Below are 25,194 nucleotides of genomic sequence, written 5' to 3' on the forward strand. Positions count from 1 at the left end.
CATAAAATTGATATTTTTATGATATTTTTTTTGTAATAATATGGGTATTATAAAATCCAAGTTGTGCTGTTTTCTCTATTATAAACAATGATTAAAATAATTTTGTTATGGGGTTTTAGTATGAAAAATTATTATCGGAGGAATTTCAGTTTTACCACAAATTTGATATCACTTTTCAGATTTATTCTTAAAATATAACCATTTTCATAAACACCTCAAGTTTGTGATTAAAAATATTAAACTAACCTTTCTAAATCATTTATAAATGTTTAATAATAATTTATAAGACATTTAAAGTAGTTTATAATCCCCTTAAATACTAAACCCTAAACAATAACCAGTAAATCTAAACCTAAATACTAGGGTTTTTTTTGAAAAGTGATAGCCAAATTATGCTATTTCAAGCAATTTCTCTTGTGTTTATTTGATTATCAATAATGTGTTTAGAATAATTGTTTTACAAATGGTTTGATTAGTTTTTGTTGCTACCATCCGCAAATAAAATATGTTTTTGAATTGTATCTATACTATTAAAAGGGAATCACTCCTAAAAAATCTACTTAAACAAAGTTGTTGGACCTATTTATTTTCAACTTAACATATTATAATAACCAAAATATAATTTAACTCAATTATAGGAACAAACGAATATCCTTATCCTATTACATTTAATCAAACCAACGTTTATACGTTAGCAACAAATGATGTTTGCAAAACTATGTCTTCCAACTTCTTTCATCAGCTTCATAACAAAACTATGTGAGACGTCGATAGATTTACGTTTTGAATGTTTTTGATCTCGAAATATGTTGACTCCATAATACTACAATCTGAATTTGTTGACTATTATATAGACACAGTCCTAACTATGTTGTCAAATGTTAAACCATCATCATCTTAAGGGTTGGGTTTGTTGCGAGAGTCATAGCTAACCATCTAACCAACAGGTTAACTTTTGAAAACGTGTAGTTCAAAACATTTAAGTAAATTACACAAAAAACTGTATTATCAAATATTCTGCAGTCAAGAGAATATACATTTTATTATGATATCTAATAAATACATTTAAATAAATAAACATATATATACTTTTTATTCTGACATCTAAGCAAATATCTTACTAGACAACTTATGAGAAAACCACTTTACACAATTTCTCAAATACTTTGTAAAGAAAACATCCTATAATTATAGAAATATATTATAAGATTTTTCCAATTTATGCAGATACGACATATAATTAAAATGCAACAAGATTGAAAATAATAAGTATTTAATATATAATGCACACATTGAAATTAACTTCTGAACTTAAACAATAGCAATTTAAAACAAATTAGATTACATATCGATCAAACTTCGAGTTTTAGCGTTTTTGGGATTTTAAGATAATGGATATCTCTTAAAATCCAAACCAGATTAAATATCGCATCACCAAGTTATCAATTCAACCGCGAGTCCAGTTTGAGTTTAAAAACACTGATTTAAATGCGTAATGCTTTAAATAGACAAAATTCTTACAAAATGTTTTAAATGGAAAAATCGACAATTAATATATTTACTACATTTAAATAATGAAAACACATTGTTCTTTAGCATATAATATCTATACTATTATATCACACATATCATCTTTAAATCTATTTCGAATAAAAAAACAAATGATAAAACATAAAACCTCAATTTTTAAGATTTGAAACAAAAAAATGGTAGTTTTAAACTAATTTTGAATTAATAAGTGAAAAAAATGCACGCTTTCTAAGAAAAGTTGGGAACCGGCTAATATGCAAAAAAAAAGAAATGAGTCAAATTCAGTTTTTTTTTTATTATGGTTTTTCGAAAAATTACGGATTTAGAAATAAAAATATCGGATAATTTGGGGTTTCCATTTTAAATATAGGATAGTTCGGATAAAAATATCGGATAATCAGGACAATTTTTAATCTTTTGACTAAAAACTGATTAGGTAATTTGTTTTTTTTTTAGGTAATTCGGTTTGTAAATAGTATTTTCAGATATTTGGTTATTTATAAATTAAATATAATTAATATTTTTAAGTATAATTTATATTTTTAAAATTTAGGTATCCATTTGGTTCTCAGTTCGTTTCAGTTTTTCGGTTTTAGAGATTTATAATCTGCTCGGTTATTTATAAAGTTTAGTTAAATTTTGTTTTCATTTTTTTCAGTTTGGTTTGCGGTTCCTGCTAAATGTACTCAAACCTATACATTATTTTATATAGAAATTTGTTTAAAAATTAATTTCAAAAACAAACCCGCGCTTTCCAAGCGCGGGTCAAAATCTAGTTGGTTGTTAAATGTTGATAACAATTATAAATAATGTCAACCGTTTCAATTCGCTGTCAAAAATTTATTACCTCTCACATTTATAATTACAAGCATTTGCGAATATAAAATTTTAGGAAACAATAAAAATAAAAAAACAAAAATATTTTTATTACATCAATGATATTTGAATTTTTTCGTAAAAAGTTGCCGAGTTTACTTTTACGAAAGTTTTTCAGTATAATTACATTAACTACTATAATAAATGAATAAAATATTTTTCTAATATAATATTAATTCTGTAAAATAATTTATTTGTTAACTTTATATATTTGTTAAACTAAAGAATTTTTAAAATATAATAAAATAGTACTAATTATATTAAATTAACAAAAAGATATGAAACATTCTATTGTAATAACATGAATTGATATTTTTATAAATATAAAGTTTATTTTCAAATTGATGTTATATCTGGTAGTTAATAACCAGTTATAAGTATTTCGTTTCTGAAAATTCTCGCATGTTTTTTTCTCAAAAAATAAAAAGTTTCCGCATGCTTAACGCTTCAATTCTATTAAAACCGAATGATCTTTTATAAATAACCATTCACTTTTCTTAATAACTACGTAGAGGTTATTGGTTGTTGTATTTTAATGGATTTGAAAATCCGAACTAAATCTAGTGTTATTGATTCTATGATTTTCAAATCTGTATTAAAATCATGTGTTATTGGTTTAATGATTCATAAATTGTATATCAAATCAAGTGCTATTCAATCGTAAGGATTTACTAATATATTTGATTTAATAATGGATTTGAATGAATTTGTTTGATTTTTTTAGTTCAAAATACAAAACTCAAATCCAAGAGAAAACTTTCGGATTTACATATTTTACTTGAATTTATAAATACTATATGAATTTCTAAATCAATCAAAATATATAAACCAATAACAACTCCTACGTCTTTATGTCACTGAACTAATAACTATTAATTAATTAACCATAAATTATTTATTTTTGTTAGATTCTTATCCAACCAAATTTACCAAACTTATTTTAAGACCAGATTATTCTCTAACCAAATTTTACAATAATATTAAACAAATTTATTTATAATGTGAGATAAACTTTAAATGCTATATATTCATGGATATCATCATCATTATTTCATTTCAAATACAAAATATAAATTATAAATGTTTTATTAAAACATATAAAGCCATTTTTCAAATATAGGTCAAATAATTTGATGATTATTATAATTTATATAGATATATCTAAATTATAAGAATACAACAAATAAATTTTAATTTAATATTTTCTTCAAAAATAATCATTGAAGTTTTATTTATTTGACATCTAAAAACTTAGAGACATATCTATTTATCTTACTAAAACTTAAGTATATTTTATTTGACATAAAATATTTTATTTACAAAGATATATTTAGTAATATATATAAACATAATAATTGGTGTTTTAATTTATATATAAATACATCAAAAGGGTTACTGTAGTTAAATATTTATTAATTTACGAATATGTTAAATACCATATCATTTTCATTGGTTTTATATGTAGTCACTACTATATAAGCAATTAACAAATTGCAGACGGTTAAAAACCGTGGATCTATCATCAATACTATTAAAAGAGAATGAGTAATAAAAAATCTATTTATTCAAAGTTGTTGGACCCTTTCATTAACTAATAATATTTTGGTCTTACCTAAAATTTCTACTAATAATATGTTACATTATATTTCTCTAAAATAATTCAGTCAATGCTTAACAAATTAAATGGTTTAACTATATTTGTTTCATCTGATCAATACAATTAAAACAAGATATGTTTTAGATTGCCCTTATTCTACTTAGGAATTTTATTTTTTTGTGTTGTTATGATTTTGTCTAACAATTAAAAATTCATTAAATATAAAATGGGTAATGCTAATTAGACCACCTACACTATCTATATATGGCGACCGTCATTTATTGATTTATTCCTAAATATTTGCATCATTATATATTTTTGGACACTAAACAAATAACAACAATTTCAATTGGTACTGAAATTTTAAATTTAAAAAGTTTGTTGTCGACTTAAAGCCTTGAGCCTAAATTATATATTCCAATTAATATTTTTCCCACATATTCAATTATTGGTTACCAACCGTAACAACACCTTATAATCAAAATCTTGTGTATCATTATAAGGTGACTAAGATATAAATATAGGATAAGAAAAATTCAATTTCATTATAGCTGACAATCCATATCTTTATTAAATTTTACTAAAGAAAACACAAGTTATCTACTTTATAATATCAATACTAACTAAATACTCATATCATTTTCAAAATCTCTTTTATATTAGACTATACCAAAATAAAAACTCACATACTTTGAATGAAAATATGTACTTATAGTATTATACAAACAAAATAATGTATAGGCGTTTAAACTAAAATGTTAAAACAGCCACCAAATTTAGAATGCTACATGAATAATATAGACCAATCCATATTATATACAGCCACTAAATTTATCGGTTCCACCGCGGGTTCAAACTGGATAGAAAACGTTACTTATATCTTAAATAAAACATTGCTACTACCGGTTCCAAATATATTTGATTTGGTCGGTTATTTCTGGAATTTAGTTCAATTTTAATTTTGTTTTTTTTCTGATTTGATTAGCGGTTTCGGATAAATGTATTTAAATTTATGTATTATTTTATATAAGTATTTATTTAATTTCAAAAACAAACCCGTACTTTTTAAGCGCGGTTCAAAATCTAATTAATAATTACAAATCAAATAAACAGTTATACAGATGCATGTTTATACAACCATTTCATTTTATGTTATAAAGTATTTCATATGTTTACTATATGAAAATAAATATCCGTACTGATCATACTCTAGGTTATTCCTAAAACTGTTATAAAACGATTCAAACCTAAAATCAAAGACTCCGATCTAATAATAACCGAGCAGGCTATTTAGTCGGCCCATTCCCATTTATCAGCAAATGGATGTTAGCACCTAGCAGCATGAAAGGACACGTGGCTGGTGGAGAGAAGAAGTCGTCTTCAGCATCGGACACCTGTCAAACTTTCAGTGGATCTCTTAACTAAGTTTTATACCACTTTCGCATTGCATCAGATTCAGTTTCTCTTCCACATTCCAAATTTGAAACCACTCTCTAGCAATTCCACACAAGGTAAGCCTGTAGATCTGATCCTTTCATTCTATCATTCTGTGAATCGATCTGATCTTTGCTCTTCTTATCGCTGTTTCATTGAGAGAATCGAGGGTGTTCTTAATTAGAATCCAGTTTTAGGGTTCGTAATTTGTTTCTGCTTAGATCTAAGATGCATAGCTTGTTTGATTCAATGAACTTTGATTATATCATTCTGTGAATCGATCAGATCGAGTGTGTTCTTAATTTTGATTTTGTTCTAAACTGTGTTCGCTTTGAAGATGTCGTCACGTGAAGAGAATGTGTACATGGCGAAACTAGCGGAACAAGCGGAGCGTTACGAAGAGATGGTTGAGTTCATGGAGAAAGTTGCTAAGACCGTTGACTCTGAAGAACTCACTGTCGAGGAGAGGAACCTTCTCTCCGTTGCTTACAAGAACGTGATCGGGGCGAGGAGGGCTTCGTGGAGGATCATCTCTTCCATCGAGCAGAAGGAAGAGAGCAAAGGGAACGAGGAGCACGTTGCTATCATCAAGGAGTACAGGGGGAAGATCGAAACCGAGCTTAGCAAAATCTGCGACGGGATCTTGAATGTTCTTGAAGCTCATCTCATCCCCTCTGCTTCGCCTGCTGAGTCTAAGGTGTTTTATCTGAAGATGAAGGGAGATTATCACAGGTACCTTGCTGAGTTTAAGGCTGGTGATGAGAGGAAAGAGACTGCTGAGAGCACTTTGGTTGCTTACAAGTCTGCTCAGGTTTACTGATTCTTTCTTCCTTTGGTTGTTCTTACATTCCATTGATTTTGTTTGTTTGTTGGTTGTTTCATTTGCAGGACATTGCGACTGCTGAGTTAGCTCCAACTCACCCTATCAGGCTTGGTCTTGCGCTCAACTTCTCTGTGTTTTACTATGAGATCCTTAACTCGCCTGACCGTGCCTGCACCCTCGCTAAGCAGGTTTGGTTTTTCAAACCATCTTCTTTAACCTCTGTCTTGTTAACTTTTTGAAAAAACATGTATGAGCTCTTATGGTTGTGCAGGCATTTGATGAAGCTATCGCTGAGTTGGATACATTGGGAGAAGAATCATACAAAGACAGTACTTTGATTATGCAGCTTCTCAGAGACAACCTCACTCTCTGGACTTCTGATATGACTGTAAGCCTTGAATACAGTGCTATATTATTCACTGTGTATTTTGAGGGATTTTTAGTTCTGTAATTGACGATGATTGTTTCTTTGTGGGTTGGTAGGACGAAGCCGGAGATGAGATAAAGGAGGCGTCGAAGCCAGAGGGTGGTGCAGCAGAGTAACGCTGAAGAAGAGGAAGTCGGTTTATAAGGGTAGAAACTTCCTTATGTGATAATCTGAGTGAGGGATAATAAGCTCAGGAATCAGATACTCTTTTGATTTGAGTTTGTTTATTTTGTTTGTTTGGGAAACAATGTGAAAACTACTTTCCAATTTGCGATTGATTCCTTGAAATTTCCACACATGATCCTCTAGCGTGACAATAATAACACGTTTAAACACGTGCTTTAAATTTTTTAAATTGATTAGTCTTTCAAAATTTCCAACAAGTACTTTTGCTTTAGTAAATGTAGTTTTTTGGATTGCAAGTAATGTCTTCTTTTTTTTTTGTGCAACTGATTGCAAGTAATGTCTTAAAACCTGCAAATTGCCTTGGGGAAGACTTTGGCGGTTAGGAACTATGGATTTAGTCTTGCGAAATTTGAGGTTCGATTTGTGGCGTTTTATCCCATTTTGACCGGATCATAATCCAGTTATTTTTTGCTGACTAATGTGCTTTATTATTCATTATCTTTGTGTACAAAAGCCTCAAAAAAGTGAGGCCAGTCGTGGAACAATCTCCATTAGCATAAATGATTTCCTAGCAAAATTACAGGTGTAATTGTTCCGACGTACGGGTTAATTTTCTCATATATATATTTGAATTTTTTACATCTAAAAACACTTTTTCACATTCAAATTACAGACACACTAGATTTTGACCCGCGCAACCGCACGGGTGTTTGTTTTTACTTTTTTTATACATAAATTATTATTTTTAAACATTAGTGATATTTTTTTAACATTAATCATATACTTAAATGTTTATATAACTATTTCAAATATAATAATTTTATAATTTACATGTTATAATTAATCATTTGGTTAAAACCGTATGTATTTTCACTTCTTATTATATATTTATCTTATTGTATTTGCATTTACTTATTAAGCAAATTATTATATTCATGAGAAAACATATTTGAAAATTATTTTGTATTTAATTTATGCTAAATTCTGACCCGTGTTTCAAAGCTGTATTTATTTTTACTAATATTTTTTATACTTATTCATTTTAGATAATATATTATTGTATATACAAAAGTCTAAGATATGCTAATTTTTAGACATGTATTATAAGGTTTGTTAATTTTAAGCCGTTCTATCATCATATTATATTTTTAAAATAAATAATTTATATTTATGAAAATAAAATTTATAAATTTATCAATTGAATATACTTTTATCATATTTATTTAAGTATAATAATTATATTTTAACATGATCATGACTATAAAGTGGGTAAAATAGGATATAATTTATTTATTTTTCATTTTATAAACGATAACTTAAAATATATTAAATTATTGTTAAAATACTTTTACACAGATTTATTAGAATTTTTAAATATAATATATAAATATATATTATATTTAAAATGAAAATATATTATGATTAAAGTAGTTACAAAGATTTTATATTATAAGCTTTAAAGAAATACATGTTAATATTTATACATGTATTATATATTTTGCTTAATCCATCTTACCAACATATTAGATTTTATTTTTGAACATAAATATTTTATACTTATGAAAATAAAATTTATAAATTTAATACAATTTTATTATACTTAGCTCAATATAATAATTTTCCTTTAATATGATTGATTATGATTATATAATATATAAAATATTACAGAATTTTTTATTTTTTATTTTATAAATGATTACTGAATTTATTAATGTATAATAATATTTCAAACTAATTTCGAAATTAATGAAAAATATTTAAATATAATTTCAAAAATGAAGATCTTGTAAAAATCTTTTAAAACAGATTTGTTAGATTTTTAAAATAAATATATTTATATTTTAAATAAAAAGATATCAAAAGATATTATGATTAAAGTATTTTAAAGATTCTATGTATTATTATTCTTAATAAAATATATTTAATAAGATTTCAAAGTGATGGTCCAAATAAAAAAAAATCACACATGAAAGAAGTCATGACTTCTCTTTTAATATATAAGATTTTCTTTTGTCAAAAAAACTATTATGACCTTAAACTAAATAAAATCTCTATCCTCTTCTTATTTCATTTTATTATTTTTCTTATTCTACTTTATGTATTTATTTACTTTTATCTCAAGTTCTAAAATATATTAAACAAAAATAATTGTCATAATAAACTATATATAAAATTCTCTATCTTTTAAGATCCATGTTCATATATACATTATATATATATATTAATGTGTAAACAAAATGTGGATGTGGACACCAAATCGTGGATAACGGAATTATAAATTAGTTGTGGACATGAACATCTTAACAAAATTATAATCTAGTTGTGGATATAGACAATATTCCTTCGATTTCATTCATCATCTCAACATGTAAATTCAACTCTAATCAAAATTACATCCATCCACATCATGACAAAGCGTAAATTCCTTAGATCAGAAATCTCTGATATGCAAGATCTATTACTATCCGACAAAAGGTAAACGCTTCTTCGATTTTTCTCCGCTCATACTCACAATATCATCTCTTTCTCATCTTGATTGAAGTTTAATTACAGATAATTTATCAATTGTGCTGAAGAAACCAAGTGTTTGTATTGGAGATAACAGAGTCCGTGTCCACGTTCTATGGTATAATTTTAGTAACATGAGTCCATGTCCATGTATTGTTTTATAGTTTTATGGAATCAAAACGAGTTTGTCCATGTTATCTACTATAAACACATTAACATCACATATCCACACATTACTCATCACTCATCCACACATCACCCGTCCACAAATCACCCAACCATGTATCACTCGTCTATAAATAACTCATCCACAAGTGTCATTTCCATTAAAAGCAAAATCGTCCAAAATCTGTTGCTGGCACACAATAAAATATGTCACATGTAAAAAGTATTTCTAGGTGTAATTGAAAGTCAAAAAAATGTTTCTTAGTGTAATCAACTCTATATATTTTAAAAATAACATACACCGAGACTGGCTATAAGAAAAAGTCAAAAAGGCATGTTTTAATTTTCTCATATATAAATTCTAGGTTAGTTTGGATTTCAATCTTTTTTCTTGACCACAAATACCATATTTTATTAAATCAACTAGAACATGTTTAGCCATGGAAGCTACCCAGAGAAATCGAAAAGTTTACATGAAAGAAAATAAAGTTTCTTATTCAAGTTTTTTTTTATTTTTGAAAAGAGATCTGCCCATACATTACATTGAATAGAAGAAAAGAGAAATTTAGTAAAAGAGATACGGATATGAGCAAATTAATCATTCAGAAGCCATGCTAGACCAATCTTCGACATCATTAATAAGTTTTTCAATAATCATTAATAAGTTTACCAACTGAAGGAAATCAGATTCAAAAGCCATGGATGAAAATCCTAAGGATTTCAACATAATTGCATCAAAATAGTAGATAAACTTGAGATATATTATATAAACCAAAACCAAAATGTGACAATAGTTTAGCATAGTTTTCTCATTGTGCTATACCCCAAACCAAAGAGCTCTCTCCTTGTTTACCAATACAGAAATTCAACTTGTCATTTACACAAGTACACACACACACACAAGTACCTTATAGTTGTTGTCTTGATGATGCTACACTAAATGAGAGAGTAGACAACATCATCATACGTAGGGAATTCCAACGGCCCATCCCCAAGGACTAGCACACAAGTCACGAGAACCGCAACAAAGACTACGAACACAAGAAACGATTTACATGGATCCCCGCTATTCTGTTTCTCTCGTCCAACAGTCACAATCCCTTCAGGTCTTTCACTTCCTCTTCCAAGTTGAAGCACTGGACAAGTGAAGAACCCATACACGATCCCAGCTACAAGTGCTCCCAGATTTGTCCTGTCATGACTCACATGTTAGAACCAAAAACACAGTACCCTTTTGATAAGATGATATACAGAAAGCTTACCAGTCATCTATAGGACCGAAATGGCTTAATATGAGACCAAGTCCTGTCATTACAATGGCCTTTTGAAACAAGTCTTCATATTCATCACTTTTGATCATCTCCTTGTTCTGAGATTGATCCACAAGCCAAGCTCCTATTAACGCAAAGGCTGGTCCCTGCATCAATCAGTTTACATGATTTAACATTCTTGAGATTTTAAGAAGGGTGCAATTTGGTGGAAATTAATAGTTGAACTTACAGTTCCACCAACAGTAGGATCTGGAGTATGAAGAAAGCTCATGAAATTACCAGAAACTCCTCCGAGAATGTAAATCAGACAAAACGTGAATATCCCATAGTCACGGCACACTTTTGGTCCAAAGGTAAGCAGAGCCCATGAGCTAAGTGCTACGTGAGGGATTCCAGAGTGCTGCAAAAGGGAAACTTACATGAAACCAAGCCATCAAGAGCTGAAGAAACTTAAGCAATATATACTATTGGATATGACACTGCAATAAGCTGTTCCTGTCAAGTGTGTTTCTGATACATTAAAGAATGGGAGAACAGACCCAATTTGTTGGTCTTGTACCAGAAACATGGGTGTGAGCAGCCTCCACCATTCTCCAGCCACGATTAGATCGTTTATCTTTGCTCCATAGAGCAGCGGAAGAGATAAGAGTCCCATTTCGTTATTCCTCACTGGAGCCGCTGCTTCAAACAGACACACCCCCACGTTTATGGCTGCTAATATGCTCCTGCATTTACAATGTATGATTAAGAACATGTGCTGCACACCTAAAACGAACAACAGATGATTAAGAAGAGTTTTTACACGGTATAAAAGTTCAACGTATCTTCTCCTTGATCCTCATCATCATCATCGAGCTGCTGCAAAGGAGTATTATTATTATTACTTTTGATATCAGCCTTTCTCAGTTTGCTTGCTGCTGAACCTCCTTCTGGTTTTATCACCGCATCTAATGGTCAATGAAGCAATAAAGTAAGTTCGTATTAACAAGATAAAGGAACAAAACAGGTATTCAAGAAGATCTTGTTATTAATTCTTGTACCCTTTTGTTGTTTGTCAAGATAAACGCTCAAAGATTCTAACTCCGTCTCTGCATTGAGCTTAGCTTTCTCATCATCACCCGTTGAGATAGAAGGCTTCTTCTCATCGCCGCCTTGAAGTTTCCCAAAATAAGAATCTAACAGCTTAAGTCTCTCCTTGATGATCTTGGTCTCTGATGACGCTCTAACCAAGCACAGCTTTCCTCTTGATGAAAGACAATAAGGGAAGGTCCTTGCAGACGAAGAAAAACGTCTGGAACCATTCGTATCAAACAACACGTGTCCTCTGCTATGCCGAGTTGAAGTCCCATGCTGAAAGACATGACCTTTACAGGGGAACTCATGGTGAAGAGGTAACAGCGCCATTATAAAAAGCTCCAAAATCTACGCATTTAGAGTAACATGTTCAAAAGATTAGATTTTCACCACAAATATGAGAAGGGCAAGTTACAAACCAATTCGAAGTTTCGAGAATCCAAAAGCCTATATTGGATGGATTCAATAGAGGTTTTGATGAAGTAATATCTCACTTGGGCATTTAATCAAACAACATAAGGGCATAACTTTATTATTACACTACTGTACCAAATCCAGGTCTTGGAAATAAGAAACGGTAAGAATCACAATCAGAATCCAAGAAAGTGATTGGATTTACCTTGGAAGATGAAAGCTTTACGTTGCTCGGACCGTAAGATGATGAAGATTGTGGTTGCGATAAGGATGATGAGTGAGTGTTTTTAGGAGGAAATGAAAATTACGTTTTTGGAAGAGAAAATATTTTAATTAGTGGTTTTCGTCGCTTTTTAGATATTTTAATTGTTTGAACACCACTGACTCACATGTCATGTGTCACAAGTACAACTCTCCAGAGTTGACCCTTTGTTGCTTTCTGCATTTTTAACAATATACATATTCCTTGCTAGTTGTCCAAAAAAAACATATTCCTTGCCCGAAAAAACTATATACATATTCCGTATTTTTTTTTGGTTCATTTCGTTTCTTTTTACGAGACAACAATTTTTTTACAAAATATATATTAAAACTTCAAATGGTAAATCAACCGGTGCAGATCAAGCATATCATATCATGCTATTCAAACTAGGTAAATATTAGATCAAGCAAATTATGTAAGCAAATTATGTGGAAGAGATATATAGATCAAGTGGACTAAATAATTTATTATAGTTATCAACGTTAAAAACATTTAAAAAATACATATTGTATATTTAAATAGTAAAAATTACAACAAAAAATCAAAATAAAATATATAAATACAATACATAAACAAAAATAAATTATTTAATGAATTTTTTTAGTTGCTCATAACATATTTGTAATATTATCTTTAATATTTATCATATGATCTCTATCAACCAGTATTGTATTCATGACACTTAGATCACTTTCAGAATACTGGTTGCTATATTTGTGTGTCTCATTATTTCAACAACATTTTCACCAAAATAATTTAAAAGTTTGATAAGTTATATAGTCCCATTGTATTATTTACCACTATTTTTTAACATAATTATCATATCTGAGAGAATCACACAAAATCATCCATTTCTTTCAAACTCCAAATCTCCTTTCAATTATAGAATATAGAGATGCATGACATCGATTAAATAATCATTATTTAATTCTAGGAGAATGACTATTATTAAAATGAGACATATGATACCTAACAACCCTAATTCGAGAAGTATATAGGAAACCAAAAACCTTCTTTATTTGGATACCAGAATCAACTACATAATACTTGTCTACTGGAGGCAAAAAAAAATCAAAATCACTGTCTCGTGCCGTCGTGAGAACTGTTGTATCGTGACATGATCTAGATGCTCCATTCCAGACATATGAAAACAACATATTTAGATTGCATATTGTCATGATATTTAATGATTTCCTCTTATGTCAATTCCAATAAATTCCTTATATTTCAAACTTCACTTTAACACATACATGAACTCCATCCTTAACTTCCAAAATCTACTAAAATATGGTCAATATCTTCTGTACATCTACAATCTTTCAGGAATTCGAAATAGTTTTTGTCTTATTAGAATCTTTACATAATCACAAGCAAGTAACTCAGTCATTCTAAAAACTTTAAAAAAAATTCTATTCACTGTTTCTTATGTCCGTCCAAACCAAAATCCAACATCTTTTTGAATTTCATTGTGCTCCACAAATTCGTAAAAACATTGTCACACTCTGTTCAATGCTAACATTTAGAGTAGAGTATAAACTATAATTTGATTTTAATATGTCACATAAAGATCTAAAAGCATCAAGAGAAATTCGTAACACAATCATTTATCAGCCAAAAAAAAAAAACAAATGAACAACGCCAATTGTATAGCGGAGGAGATCTGCATCTCTCGCTTTTTTTGAGAACAAGACAAAAATATTGAATTGCATGCGGATCTCCCACTAAATATACTTTAAAAACAAAAAAAAATGTTAATGGTGATTTTAGTGCAGGAGAAATGCACTTCTCCCTCTGCACCAATCGAAACCTAAATAATACATATAACCATCTTAGTTCAAAAATATTTAAAATTTGATATATTAATTTTAAATAATTCTTATTATCTTATTGAATTTATTTACTAATCCAATTTTCACCTATGTAAATTTAATATAATTAATTCTAGCAATATAGTATAAATTTTTTATTTAATAATATATACAAGTAGATGAATTGTATATAGATCTCCCGCTATACATTTGGTGTTCTTCATCAGTTTTCTTATTTACTTGGCTAATAAATTATTATGTTACAAATATATAATTTTAAAATTTATTTATATGCTTTTATAAATAAAATAATTTTATTTTATTTTACTTACAACTTTAACATTAAAATATTATCATTTTCTAATCATCATTTTTTGCATCTAATTTTTCATTTACTTAAATCATTATATTTAAATAATGCGTGTTTTAATCATAATGTATTTTATGTAAATATATAATATTTTATTTTAAATATGTATATTAATTAAAATGAGATGTATTTCATTAATTGCTAACTTTTTTTCTTATTTTGATTTTAAAATTGCATTAACGTGGTTTTAGTGAAATATTTATTGTTATTTATTTATTGTATTTATATTTTATATTTTTATTATTTAAATATACAGTGTACCATTTAAAATGTTATAAACCGGTCAAGTACTGTAATTAATAAACCGTTGTCACCATTCTGCACCGCTTCAAATGATAAAAACAGTTCAAGTGATATAATCAAGAAAATCATGCAGTTCAAGTGAGATATGAGTTTGAATTATATGACACGATAAAGACATCTCATGTATCTGTTTTTTCTATATATTTTTTTGCCATTCATGTTTTCCTACATTATAACAATAAAAGATAGGAGAATGCAAAGATTAACAATTTTTGCTTTTTTTCTACTAAAAAGCAGTTCTTCTACATGTTGTTATGTCCTCACAACATTTGGAGCTGTTCATGCATTGCTTGTTTTCTGTAGCCAATAAATGATTTATAAAATTTAAAATTAAGTCAAAAGTATTCATTTAACTTATATAAATAACGGATAACAACATACACCATCCATAAAATTCATTCATTATATTTGGACAAAAACAAACATCAACGTATTCTTGTCTTATTTTTTGTCACTTGTTATACTCTTCTCCTTCTTCTTTCATTCATATGGTAAGTTTATTTTCCTTTATTATTATTTTTATGTAATACACACTAATAATTGTAAAATATAGTATATTTCTATTGCATCTGTCATGACTCTCTCTCCTGCTTTGTATTCACACATTTATAGTCTGAGAATAGAAGGGTGGGACAAAGACATATCTCCCGCACAAGCAGTTCTCCCATACTTAGTGTATGAATGGGAATGCATGATAAAAACAGATTTTCTGCTTCTGCTTTTTCTGGGTAAAATTTTGCGAATTACCCTTTTAAAATAAAATTAAATTGCAGGATAGGAGAACTGCACCTATTTTATTTTTTCTGTCTTTTTCTGTATAAAAGCAGTTGTACTGCCTTTCCTGCAATCCACCCCATTTTGCTAGCTGTTTAGTTTGATTTTTTTTTTGCATGCTACATAAATGTTTAATTAATTAAAATTCTTATTTATCATTAACTATTGTTTATTTTCTCAATCACTATTCAAAGTCATTCCATCGTACCATTTCCTCTACAACATATTTTTAATGTTGTTCATATTTAAATTATTGTGTCAATCAATGACCAAATAGTTCATTTCCTTCTCTTTTATCCTTTTATAACTTTTTGGTGCAAGATATGTTTGTACTTAATACATATATATATATTAAATTACAATGAAGAGTAATATATAAATATATATGCGCTCATATTTATATTAAAATATACTATAAGTATTAGTAAAATATATTTTAATAATCTTTAGAAATTAATATATTTTTTTAATAATTCAACTAAAATAATAAAATATTTTAATAGATTTATAAAGAGTATTTTTTGCTCTTTTGTAACAATTTTATTGATTTTGTCATAGATTTCTGATTTAATTTCACTTCTTTCATATCTTTTGGTTCAAATATAAAATTTATATTGTCAATTTTTTTTATATATTAGTATATTAGAAAAATCTTCATCTCAAAATTTTAAATAGAAAAATGCGTACATATATATATATATATATATATATATATATATAAAGACAAACAAATTATGTCTGATACTTTATTGTGCAAAAATATTAAGTAATAATAAATAACCGATAAATATATATATAAGTATAAGTTAATATGAAAGTATATGCATGAAATCATTAAACTAACTTGTATAAAAATATTAATAACTTTTAAAAAATATTATACATGATTTTACTAAAATATTTTAAAGGATACAATTATATATATGGATATCACTTATTATAAACTAATTCAGCTAAAATAATTGTTACTTAAAAATTGAAATGAAAATATTAAGTAAAAATAACTAAGAGTATTTATTAGCAAATTATTTTAAAATAACACAAGGCCTATATTGGGCTTTTACTCTGGCCAGCACCTTTTCTTTGGCGGTTGGAGGACATAACAGTTTGAAAGCCAAAATAATATGTGTGGTTTTAATAATAATACTAGATCTCGATCCGCGCAACTGCGGAGGTTTTTGTTTTCATTTATTTTTATAGAAAATTTTTGTTTTCAATTCTAAATTGGTATATATTATAATATATATGTGTATATCAATTTTTAAAACATAATAAGTATACGGTATATTTTTTCATTGAATAGATTGTTTCAAACTTTAACAGGTATTTGTATCTTCTTCTATATATATATTTTCAGATTATTATTTCACTATTAAAATCGTAACTATATATATATAGATTAGTAAAATATTGTTTTATTGTCATATTAAAAAATATTGTAACATTTCACAAATTTAGAAAGTTTTTTAAAAATTAAATTTTTTCCCTTCATAGATTTATATTATCGAGTAAATAATTAAACATTTATTTTTTGTTAAATTTTGAAAATAAATTATATTGTTAATTTGTTTTCATAGGTTTAAGGTAGTATAGATTAATCATTGTTAGATAATATGATTTTTGTTATTTAAAAAATATTTATAATTTTAAAAGTTAACATCGACAAGTATTTAAATAATTAACATATGGAGGTATAGTATTACAACATTAAATTATATATATTTAATTTATACTATATATAAATCCAATAGATCATCTATTGTTTAAATCCAATATTGATAGGCCAAAAATTGAAATGATCAGATTAGAAATTAAATGTAACATGACTTTCTAGGAATATGTTCATTAGGTCTATTTTTTAAAAAAAATCACACATGAATTAAGATTGTGACTTATTGTTTGTTAGTTCACTAATATGATTAAAGCTACGCGTCGATTTCGATTCAGTTCTTTTTAGGGTTTTAGTTCGGTTTCGATTCGATTTTTGATTTTTGATTTTTTTTATTCAAGAAATATAGGAACTGTTTAGTTATTTATAAGTTTGGGTTTGGTTTCAGTTTAGTTGTTTTGGTTTTTAGTTTTTTTTCGATACCAATTTTAAAAACCTGTTAAAATCTTGAGTTCAATTCGGTTCTGGTTTGGTTCTCGCTTTAAGGATAATCTTAAATCATTTTTGGATGAAATATCTGATAATTCAGATAAATTCAAATATTTCTTATAAGAATATTTGAGTGATTCAGTTTTTTCAGTATTAATAATTCACATTTTATTCACATTTTTGAGTGATTCAAATTTTTCAGTATTAAGAATATCTATACTATTGAACAGATGAAAACATATGTAATTGTTATAGCGGTTTTGCAACTTGCGTGGATGTGAAATATTAACGAACCTATATTGTTTGAACCATTTTATTAAGAGGAATTAGTTGAACCATTTTGTAAATATATTAAGGTAGACAAAATTTCACTTACCATATATTTTATACACCAGTATATGTATCTATTATTTTCAGGATTTAGAGTTTAGGATTATCCTTCCACATATATACATATTTAGGGATACTGCTCTAAGGTTGACAAATATATAACTGCAAATCATTTTAATATACACTCCATGGACTATATACAAATATAAAAATCAATATTGTTAAACTTGTGTATTCAGTAGGTCTGATATGTGTATTTTTAGCTTTACTAGTCAAAACTATGTGAAGTCGTGAACCATAAATTGTTAAAACCGTAAGTAAATATTTTCTGATTGCATAGTCTATATGTCATGTGTTTAAATAATGATAGTCCACTCGTGAATCTCACAATGTTTTGTTTACATGTAAAAAATGAGTATTATTTATTATTAATTAATATGTAGCTAATTATCTTTTAGGCTATATTGTAGATATGATCGGCAAATATATAAGTATCACAGATGGCTTTGATTCATGTCACAAAAATTTAAAATATTTTATTTAAGGTAAATCTTAGAAAATTTAGGAAATCTAGTTATATCACCTATTAAATTGATTAAATCATTGTTACATAAATATATAGTAATATATTATTAGTATAAATTTAAAATAAGACCAAAATATTAATAGTCTAGTGAAAGGGTCTAACAACCTTTTATAAGTAGATTTTTCAAGTCTGTTTCCCTTTTAATAGTATAGATATATTACGTCAGTATATAGTATTGTAGTTTAATACGTAAACAAATGAAAAATACATGTTTCGTTAATTGCTAATAGTTCATATTTTGATTTTAAAATTGTAGTAACATGGATTTAGTGTAATATTTATTGTTATTTATGTATTGTATTTATGTATTATGTGTTTTGATCTTTTATTTTAATTTTTATTCATATCAGCTTTTATTTTTCATTTTTAATCATTCATCCAAAAATATTTTTTTCATCTAAATTTTATTAAAAATTAAAACTAGCATTAGAAGTCCATTATAACCCCCAAAAAGTTTAAGGGCTTGATTAGTAGATGCTATCACTTTAGTTTTTCGGTTTAGAATTTAGACCGTAGTTTTGTTGTTGTTGTAGATTCTATTGCTTTAGATTTATAACTTTTAAACCCCTAAATAAAGCTCTAAAAATTGATTTTCAAAGTCAATGTGTTTGTTATTTTATCTTTTGGACTGTAGATTTAAATTATTTTTATAAAGCATGATTTGTAAATTAATGTGGTTGTAGAAAAAAAAATGGTTGTGGAAAGCACTCATCAGAGAACTTATTAATCACTCCGTAAAACTCTAAAACAAAAACAAAGGTGATACAAAACCTCATAACTCTCTTTTAATGAGGCTAATAACCGAAATGAATTTCCCCCAATACAAATGCTTCTGGATTGGCTTCTCAGAGTGACAACAAGATCTTCAAATACATTCATAGATTCATCACACACAAATGTAACATATGAATTATAATAAATCATAAACTCAGGTTCGATTTCTGTTGGGAAAAGTTACATCTATTTGGTTATATTAAGATAAATCCATGTTTTAAATTTAATTAGAAAATCCCGAATTGGATTAATCGTCAATACTATTTTTTGATGGGCTACACAGTACAGACCAATTACATTAGTTACTCTTTTTATTTGATATTTGAAGTAGAAGCCTCATTGATAATAAAAGATTACTAGATTTTGAGAAAAAAATATGATGCTATTTTTTTATCACTATTTAGGATCGGACAAAAAACTTGAATTCGAAGAATCGAACCGATCTCAATCCGAATAAGTAGTGCTAAACCCGAACCGAAATTGATTAAATATCCGAATTATTCAAAATTTTGATATTTGAAGAACTGAAACCTAATCCGATCTCAATCGAAGTATTTTGGGTATTCAAAATAGAATTATATACTTATATATATTAATTATTTTTAGATTTAATATATATAAAAACATTCAGAATATATATAATACTTTTAAGTTCGTTTAAATACTTGAAAATATATACAAATAATCAAACGTAAATATCTAAAATAGTTAAAATATACTCAAAACTCCAAAAATACTTAAATAATTATTAATTCTCTATCCAAATATTTAATCCAAACTACTTTATATGTTAAGTTAGGTACTCTCACATATGTTATTCAAATTTATATGTAATATATTCTATTGTTTATAGATTTTTTTAAAAAATAAAGCATAAAATAAATTTTAAATTTTTTAAAATAATTTAAATTGGTTATCCAAATCCGAACCGAATCCTCAAAGATCTGAACCGAATAAGAAATCCCAAACAGACCCGAAAAAACCTGAATACCCACGCCTAATCATTATTATATATCATATGTGTCATCATAGGTTACAAACATCACTATTTTTTTAACTGCTATCTATGTTGCCAAACAAAAGTTTAAGGTATTTCTACTTTAATAAGATATATATTTTATATGTACAATCATATAAATAATCACATATATTATATTTATAAATTTCAATGTGAAATATAAAACCCATAATTTAAGTTGGTGTTTGAAATTGAGTTTTGTATTGTATTTTTCTTATATATATTGAAAATATTTTTATAATGGTTATTGGAAAATATGTTAGTAAAAATCAACTTTTGAATATATGTATATTTTTGAACGAATTTTTGGTATAAATCAATTTTTTATTATCATTTTTATTTAATATGTATATCAAGTAACATAAGCCCATTACTTTTTAATATAATGTAATAAAATTCAGATTTTTTTTAATAGTATAAACCCATTACTTTTTTTTTTAATTTACTGCTATCTATGTTTTCATATATCACTATTTTTTTAACTGTTATTTATGTTGTCAAACAAAACCTTAAAATACTTCTAATTTAATAAGATATATGAACATTTTACCTTGATAAAAAGTCAATCCTTCCCTCTAACTTCACAAGTTCTGACTAAGAGCATCTCCAACCCCACTCCATAGTTCTATAAAATAGAGTAATGCTTTTATTTTTTGTTCATTACTCCATTTCCCACTCTATTTTCTCAATTTTGGAGTAAAATATGGAGTGGGGTTGGAGATGCCCTAAGGCTTAGTTTACATTTTCAGTTAGAAAAAAATAATACTTTATAGTTGTATTCCTCAACTTCAACCCCAACTACACACATTATCTTATCTTCTGATTTTTTGTTCACCTTGTAAACCATATATAGCTTTCTCCCCTGTTTAATTGTAAGCTCATTCACTTGGGTATTGGGCAGGCTTGCAAACTTAGCCCAAAAATCGACTACATATTTGGTCAACAAAACGATTCAATTGCTTAAACTTAGTAATGACAAAGAAAACAAAACTTTTAGCCGAATAATCTGTTACATTATTAACAACCTTGTAAGATAGAAATAACTTAACCGAGGAGAAAATGGTGGAAGAAAAACATAGAATTTATCAACAGAGCTCAAGAACCAGCTAGCCGAGGGAGTAGGATTTGAGAAGTTGAAGAACCAGCTAGGTGAAATTGGCGGTAACAAAGCCACACACTAGAAGAAGAAGAAGTTGAGGGCAGTCCACACTTGAGCCCTCCCTCACGTACGTATCCTTACACTGTTCCATTTCCAAAAAGAACTCAAACTCAAACTCTAATATTTAGTGTGACAATGCCAATTTGGGTGTTAACAATTAAAGCAATGAAGGAAGAATACCTTTGAGTGGAGGCCACCTGAGCAGCAAGTTCCTCCTCCCCAAGCCTCCTCAGTCCCTTACTCAAAACCTCTGCAACATACTCGTCTGCCTCCCACGACTCCGACCCCCACCCTCCCTCTCTCATCATCCCGTATATCCTCACCGCCGCCTCCCTCCTCTCCGCTCCCATCACCGCCCTTATCAGCTTCGCCAACGCCTTGTCCTTCTCGTACCCTCCCTCAATCCCCTCCATTTCTCCGATGAGCCTGTCTATCTCCTCCCGCTCGCCGTTTCTGGCGAGGGCGTTGACGACGTCGGCGTAGAGAGTGAGGTCCAGAGGAGGATACTCGGAACGGAGGGTGGAGAGAACGTGGACAGCGAGGGTGCAGTGGTCCTGCCGGAGAAGCTCGCGGACAACGGCAAGGAGATCAGCCTTCAGGAGACGGCGGAGAGGAGGGAGGCTAAGGGAGAGGGAGCCGGTGCGATGGGCTCGCTTGAGGGACTGGATCGATTGGATGGCTTCAGAGCTGAGGATCCGACCTTTGAGAAGAGGTCCACGGTTGTCGCGTGGGCCGCATCGGATAGAAGAGAACCATCTTCTAGGGACGGTGGCGTTACGGCTAAGGCTCGGTGGTTGGGGGAGGGTGAGAGAAGGGATGAACGATAGAGAAATCGACATCTCTTTATTTTGGGCTGACCAATGAGAGGCCACTGTTTGTTATATACGCGTTTATTTCATTTTCAAGGCCCATTTACTTCTCGATCGTTTCCCTCTACTCTTTTCATTTTTGTAGTGAGGCCTTTAAACTGATTTCTTTTGCACCCTATTCGTTTTCTATCCGCTCCATATATATATGCAAAATTGCAAATCCTCGGAAGTTGTTTTATTTTTGACATTTTCTTAATGCAAAATAATTAACATCTATAAAATCTACATATTTAAGATGAAAAATTATATAGTTTAGATATAAATTTATATCTCAAAATATAATATACTCGAATACTTTTAAACTAGATTTTTCCATCTTACATATACTTATTAGTACATTTATTATAAAATATTTGATAAGTTGTTCTTTATACTTTCAGTCATTTTTATTTCATCATTTTAAACATAAATAAGACTACGAAAGTGTAACAACATATCAAACATTATACACAATAAAGTAAAATAAGAAGGTACATCTTTATTTTAACAATTTTATCTTTTCAAATTAACAACATGCATAAATTACGGAAAGAAATTGGAAAAAAATCAAAATACAAAAAGCAAGTAAAAAGTAAATTAAGAACTAAAATGTTATGATAACTAATGAAAAAGAAAGCAGTTAAAATATTGATTTCTATTGTTTACTCGATAAATATATACATAGATTTATCTTAATATTGTATATATTCTAATCTATACTAATAAAATGGATTAATCGTGGCTCCAGTGAACGTCCACATCAGCGTATAATCCCTCTTTGAAAAGAAGTCACGTGGCATAATATCATCGAAAATATTAATCTAATGTATATTTTACATTTTAATATTACTGATAATTATTATTTCGAAAATATAAATTTACATTTTAATATTTCCATATAAAAATTAAATCATACGAATATAATATATACAATAATATACGAATATATAAATACATAATATAAAAAATGGCGAAAGTACATTAATCAGAGCAGAAACGAGAGAATATAATATCATCATCAAGCATAAGCCGACAAGGTGGACAAACAAATTAAGCTTCCGTAAGATTCCTCCTTTCTGCCTGAACGCAAGTAACGAAGTGGATGATAGTTTTCAAAACACATGCAACGCCAGTAAGGGGATGGCAGGACAAAGTAGTAGCAGAAGTAGCATAGAAAAATCAAAGGAAGAAAAAGGTTGACTCATTGTCCCGCAACGTTTGAGTCAGAGAGAAGCTGCACTGATGAAGATTCTGTTGAAGAGGAAACATTGCTGCTTTGGTCAAAAGGTACGAGGCTCACAATCCATGAATTCTTCAATCAAATACAAGATAAAACTGATTCAAAGTAACTGTGTATAAAATGGGTTTACAGTTTCAATATCAGAGCAGCAGCCGCCAGTGAAAAGATAGTTCGTGAATGACGTTAATTAGATGCGTCTACTAGAACTTGAAAACCCATGGAAACTTCTCTGAAAGTTTCTATCTTTTGTTGGTATTACGATATAAACTTATTTATTTTTGTATATTAATGTTATGTTCTCAGCTAATCAGAGTCAATTTCTGAGATACTTTTGTCACCTATGTATATTGATCAACTCTGCAAATGATCCAGCTACATTAAACCTTGTTTCTGTAGATGATAGAAGTCTTTTTATTTTCTCTTATGTGTCATATTTATATCTATATTATGATGCCAAAAGAGATGGTTATTCCTGTTTTCTATAGGCTGTTCGGACAATAACAGAACAACAGAATATGGAGAATTCATAGAAGGAACATTGCACATCAACAGACCAGACATACAAGAGCATCTCTTCTTAGCCTTCCAAAGAGAAAATGAGTGTTTAAGATATACATTACGAGTAGGTTTCATCGCATCATAATACATGAGTCTCTAGAAATCCAAAAGGTCTGATTTCTTTTTAGATGATCAACCCATCTATTGTTGTATTCGGAAGAATATCTGGTATCAAAAGATGGACCACGAGTTGTAGGAAAATATTTGTGAGTAAGAGTGATCATGTATTTCTCTAATTTTCGAGTAAGATTATATTGAGGTCCAATATAAAACAATAATAAAATATGAAAGTAAAATATATTGCTAATTTGGAAACTTGCAAATTATGAAAATGCAAGCAATAAGAATTTGTTTAATTCAATATTTGTCGCATGAATGTGTGTAAGTGATTTTTTGGTTGGGTTCTTCCATGAGATGCATTACTTTGAGTGAATCAGTCTTCTTTTCACTTTTGTTTTACAAGCACAAAACACCGTCGATAGACACCTCACACCTACTCTGGACATTCTCCTCCTTGATGAAAAGGTAACTCAAGTAAACAACCAAAACGATTTATCCATAAAATAGACACGTGGCATTATTATTTAAAAAATAGAAAATAAATAATAAGTAAATTTGTAATATAAGAAAAAATAAATAATAAGTAAATAAACAATATAAGAAATAGAAACATTTCATTAAACAATAATAAGTAAATATACAATAAATAAATAAATAAATAATAAATAAATAAATAATAAGTAAATATACAATATAATAAATACAAATATAACATTAAACATCTATCATAATATTATCATTTTTTATAAAAACAAAAAAAG

General features: G+C 28.3%; 3 protein-coding genes, 1 long non-coding RNA gene and 1 pseudogene across 7 annotated transcripts; 1 reads left to right on the forward strand and 4 right to left on the reverse strand.

Moving 5' to 3' along the window:
* Positions 1-1,967: 1,967 nt before the first annotated feature.
* LOC117133591 lies at positions 1,968-5,047 on the reverse strand. The gene is made up of 2 exons (XR_004457467.1): positions 3,236-5,047; positions 1,968-2,910 (listed from the first exon to the last, which is right to left on the reverse strand). It is a non-coding gene; the product is annotated as an uncharacterized LOC117133591 (long non-coding RNA).
* A 231-nt stretch (positions 5,048-5,278) lies between these two features.
* Positions 5,279-7,041, forward strand: LOC103863788 (14-3-3-like protein GF14 psi). Of its 2 annotated transcripts, none has more exons than XM_009141542.3 (5): positions 5,279-5,514; positions 5,775-6,248; positions 6,326-6,448; positions 6,532-6,648; positions 6,744-6,995. In XM_009141542.3, exons 2-5 carry the CDS (start codon positions 5,775-5,777, stop codon positions 6,801-6,803), a joined length of 774 nt encoding a protein of 257 aa, XP_009139790.1. In that variant the 5' UTR covers positions 5,279-5,514; the 3' UTR covers positions 6,804-6,995. The 2 variants fall into 2 exon arrangements, with proteins under 2 accessions (XP_009139790.1, XP_033146019.1); XM_033290128.1 differs by having other exon boundaries at positions 5,403-5,520; positions 5,771-6,248; positions 6,744-7,041.
* A 3,185-nt stretch (positions 7,042-10,226) lies between these two features.
* On the reverse strand, positions 10,227-12,692 carry LOC103863789 (RHOMBOID-like protein 9, chloroplastic). 2 transcript variants are annotated; one of them, XM_033290285.1, is made up of 7 exons: positions 12,451-12,692; positions 11,798-12,179; positions 11,560-11,704; positions 11,317-11,482; positions 10,987-11,157; positions 10,749-10,903; positions 10,227-10,678 (listed from the first exon to the last, which is right to left on the reverse strand). In XM_033290285.1, the coding sequence occupies exons 2-7, from the start codon at positions 12,159-12,161 to the stop codon at positions 10,423-10,425; spliced, it is 1,257 nt and encodes a 418-aa protein (XP_033146176.1). In that variant the 5' UTR covers positions 12,162-12,179; positions 12,451-12,692; the 3' UTR covers positions 10,227-10,422. The 2 variants fall into 2 exon arrangements, with proteins under 2 accessions (XP_033146176.1, XP_009139792.1); XM_009141544.3 differs by lacking the exon at positions 12,451-12,692 and adding an exon at positions 12,251-12,428.
* Positions 12,693-12,939: 247 nt separating this feature from the next.
* Positions 12,940-16,903, reverse strand: LOC117133626 (annotated as a pseudogene).
* A 4,599-nt stretch (positions 16,904-21,502) lies between these two features.
* LOC103863790 (protein THYLAKOID ASSEMBLY 8, chloroplastic) lies at positions 21,503-22,684 on the reverse strand. Of its 2 annotated transcripts, none has more exons than XM_018658159.2 (2): positions 21,908-22,684; positions 21,503-21,830 (listed from the first exon to the last, which is right to left on the reverse strand). In XM_018658159.2, exons 1-2 carry the CDS (start codon positions 22,564-22,566, stop codon positions 21,791-21,793), a joined length of 699 nt encoding a protein of 232 aa, XP_018513675.1. In that variant the 5' UTR covers positions 22,567-22,684; the 3' UTR covers positions 21,503-21,790. The 2 variants fall into 2 exon arrangements, with proteins under 2 accessions (XP_018513675.1, XP_009139794.1); XM_009141546.3 differs by having other exon boundaries at positions 21,503-21,809; positions 21,908-22,616.
* Between the last annotated feature and the right edge of the window lie 2,510 nt (positions 22,685-25,194).

Source organism: Brassica rapa, chromosome A04 (genome assembly GCF_000309985.2).
Source record: "Brassica rapa cultivar Chiifu-401-42 chromosome A04, CAAS_Brap_v3.01, whole genome shotgun sequence".
In the NCBI taxonomy this organism is placed as follows: domain Eukaryota; kingdom Viridiplantae; phylum Streptophyta; class Magnoliopsida; order Brassicales; family Brassicaceae; genus Brassica; species Brassica rapa.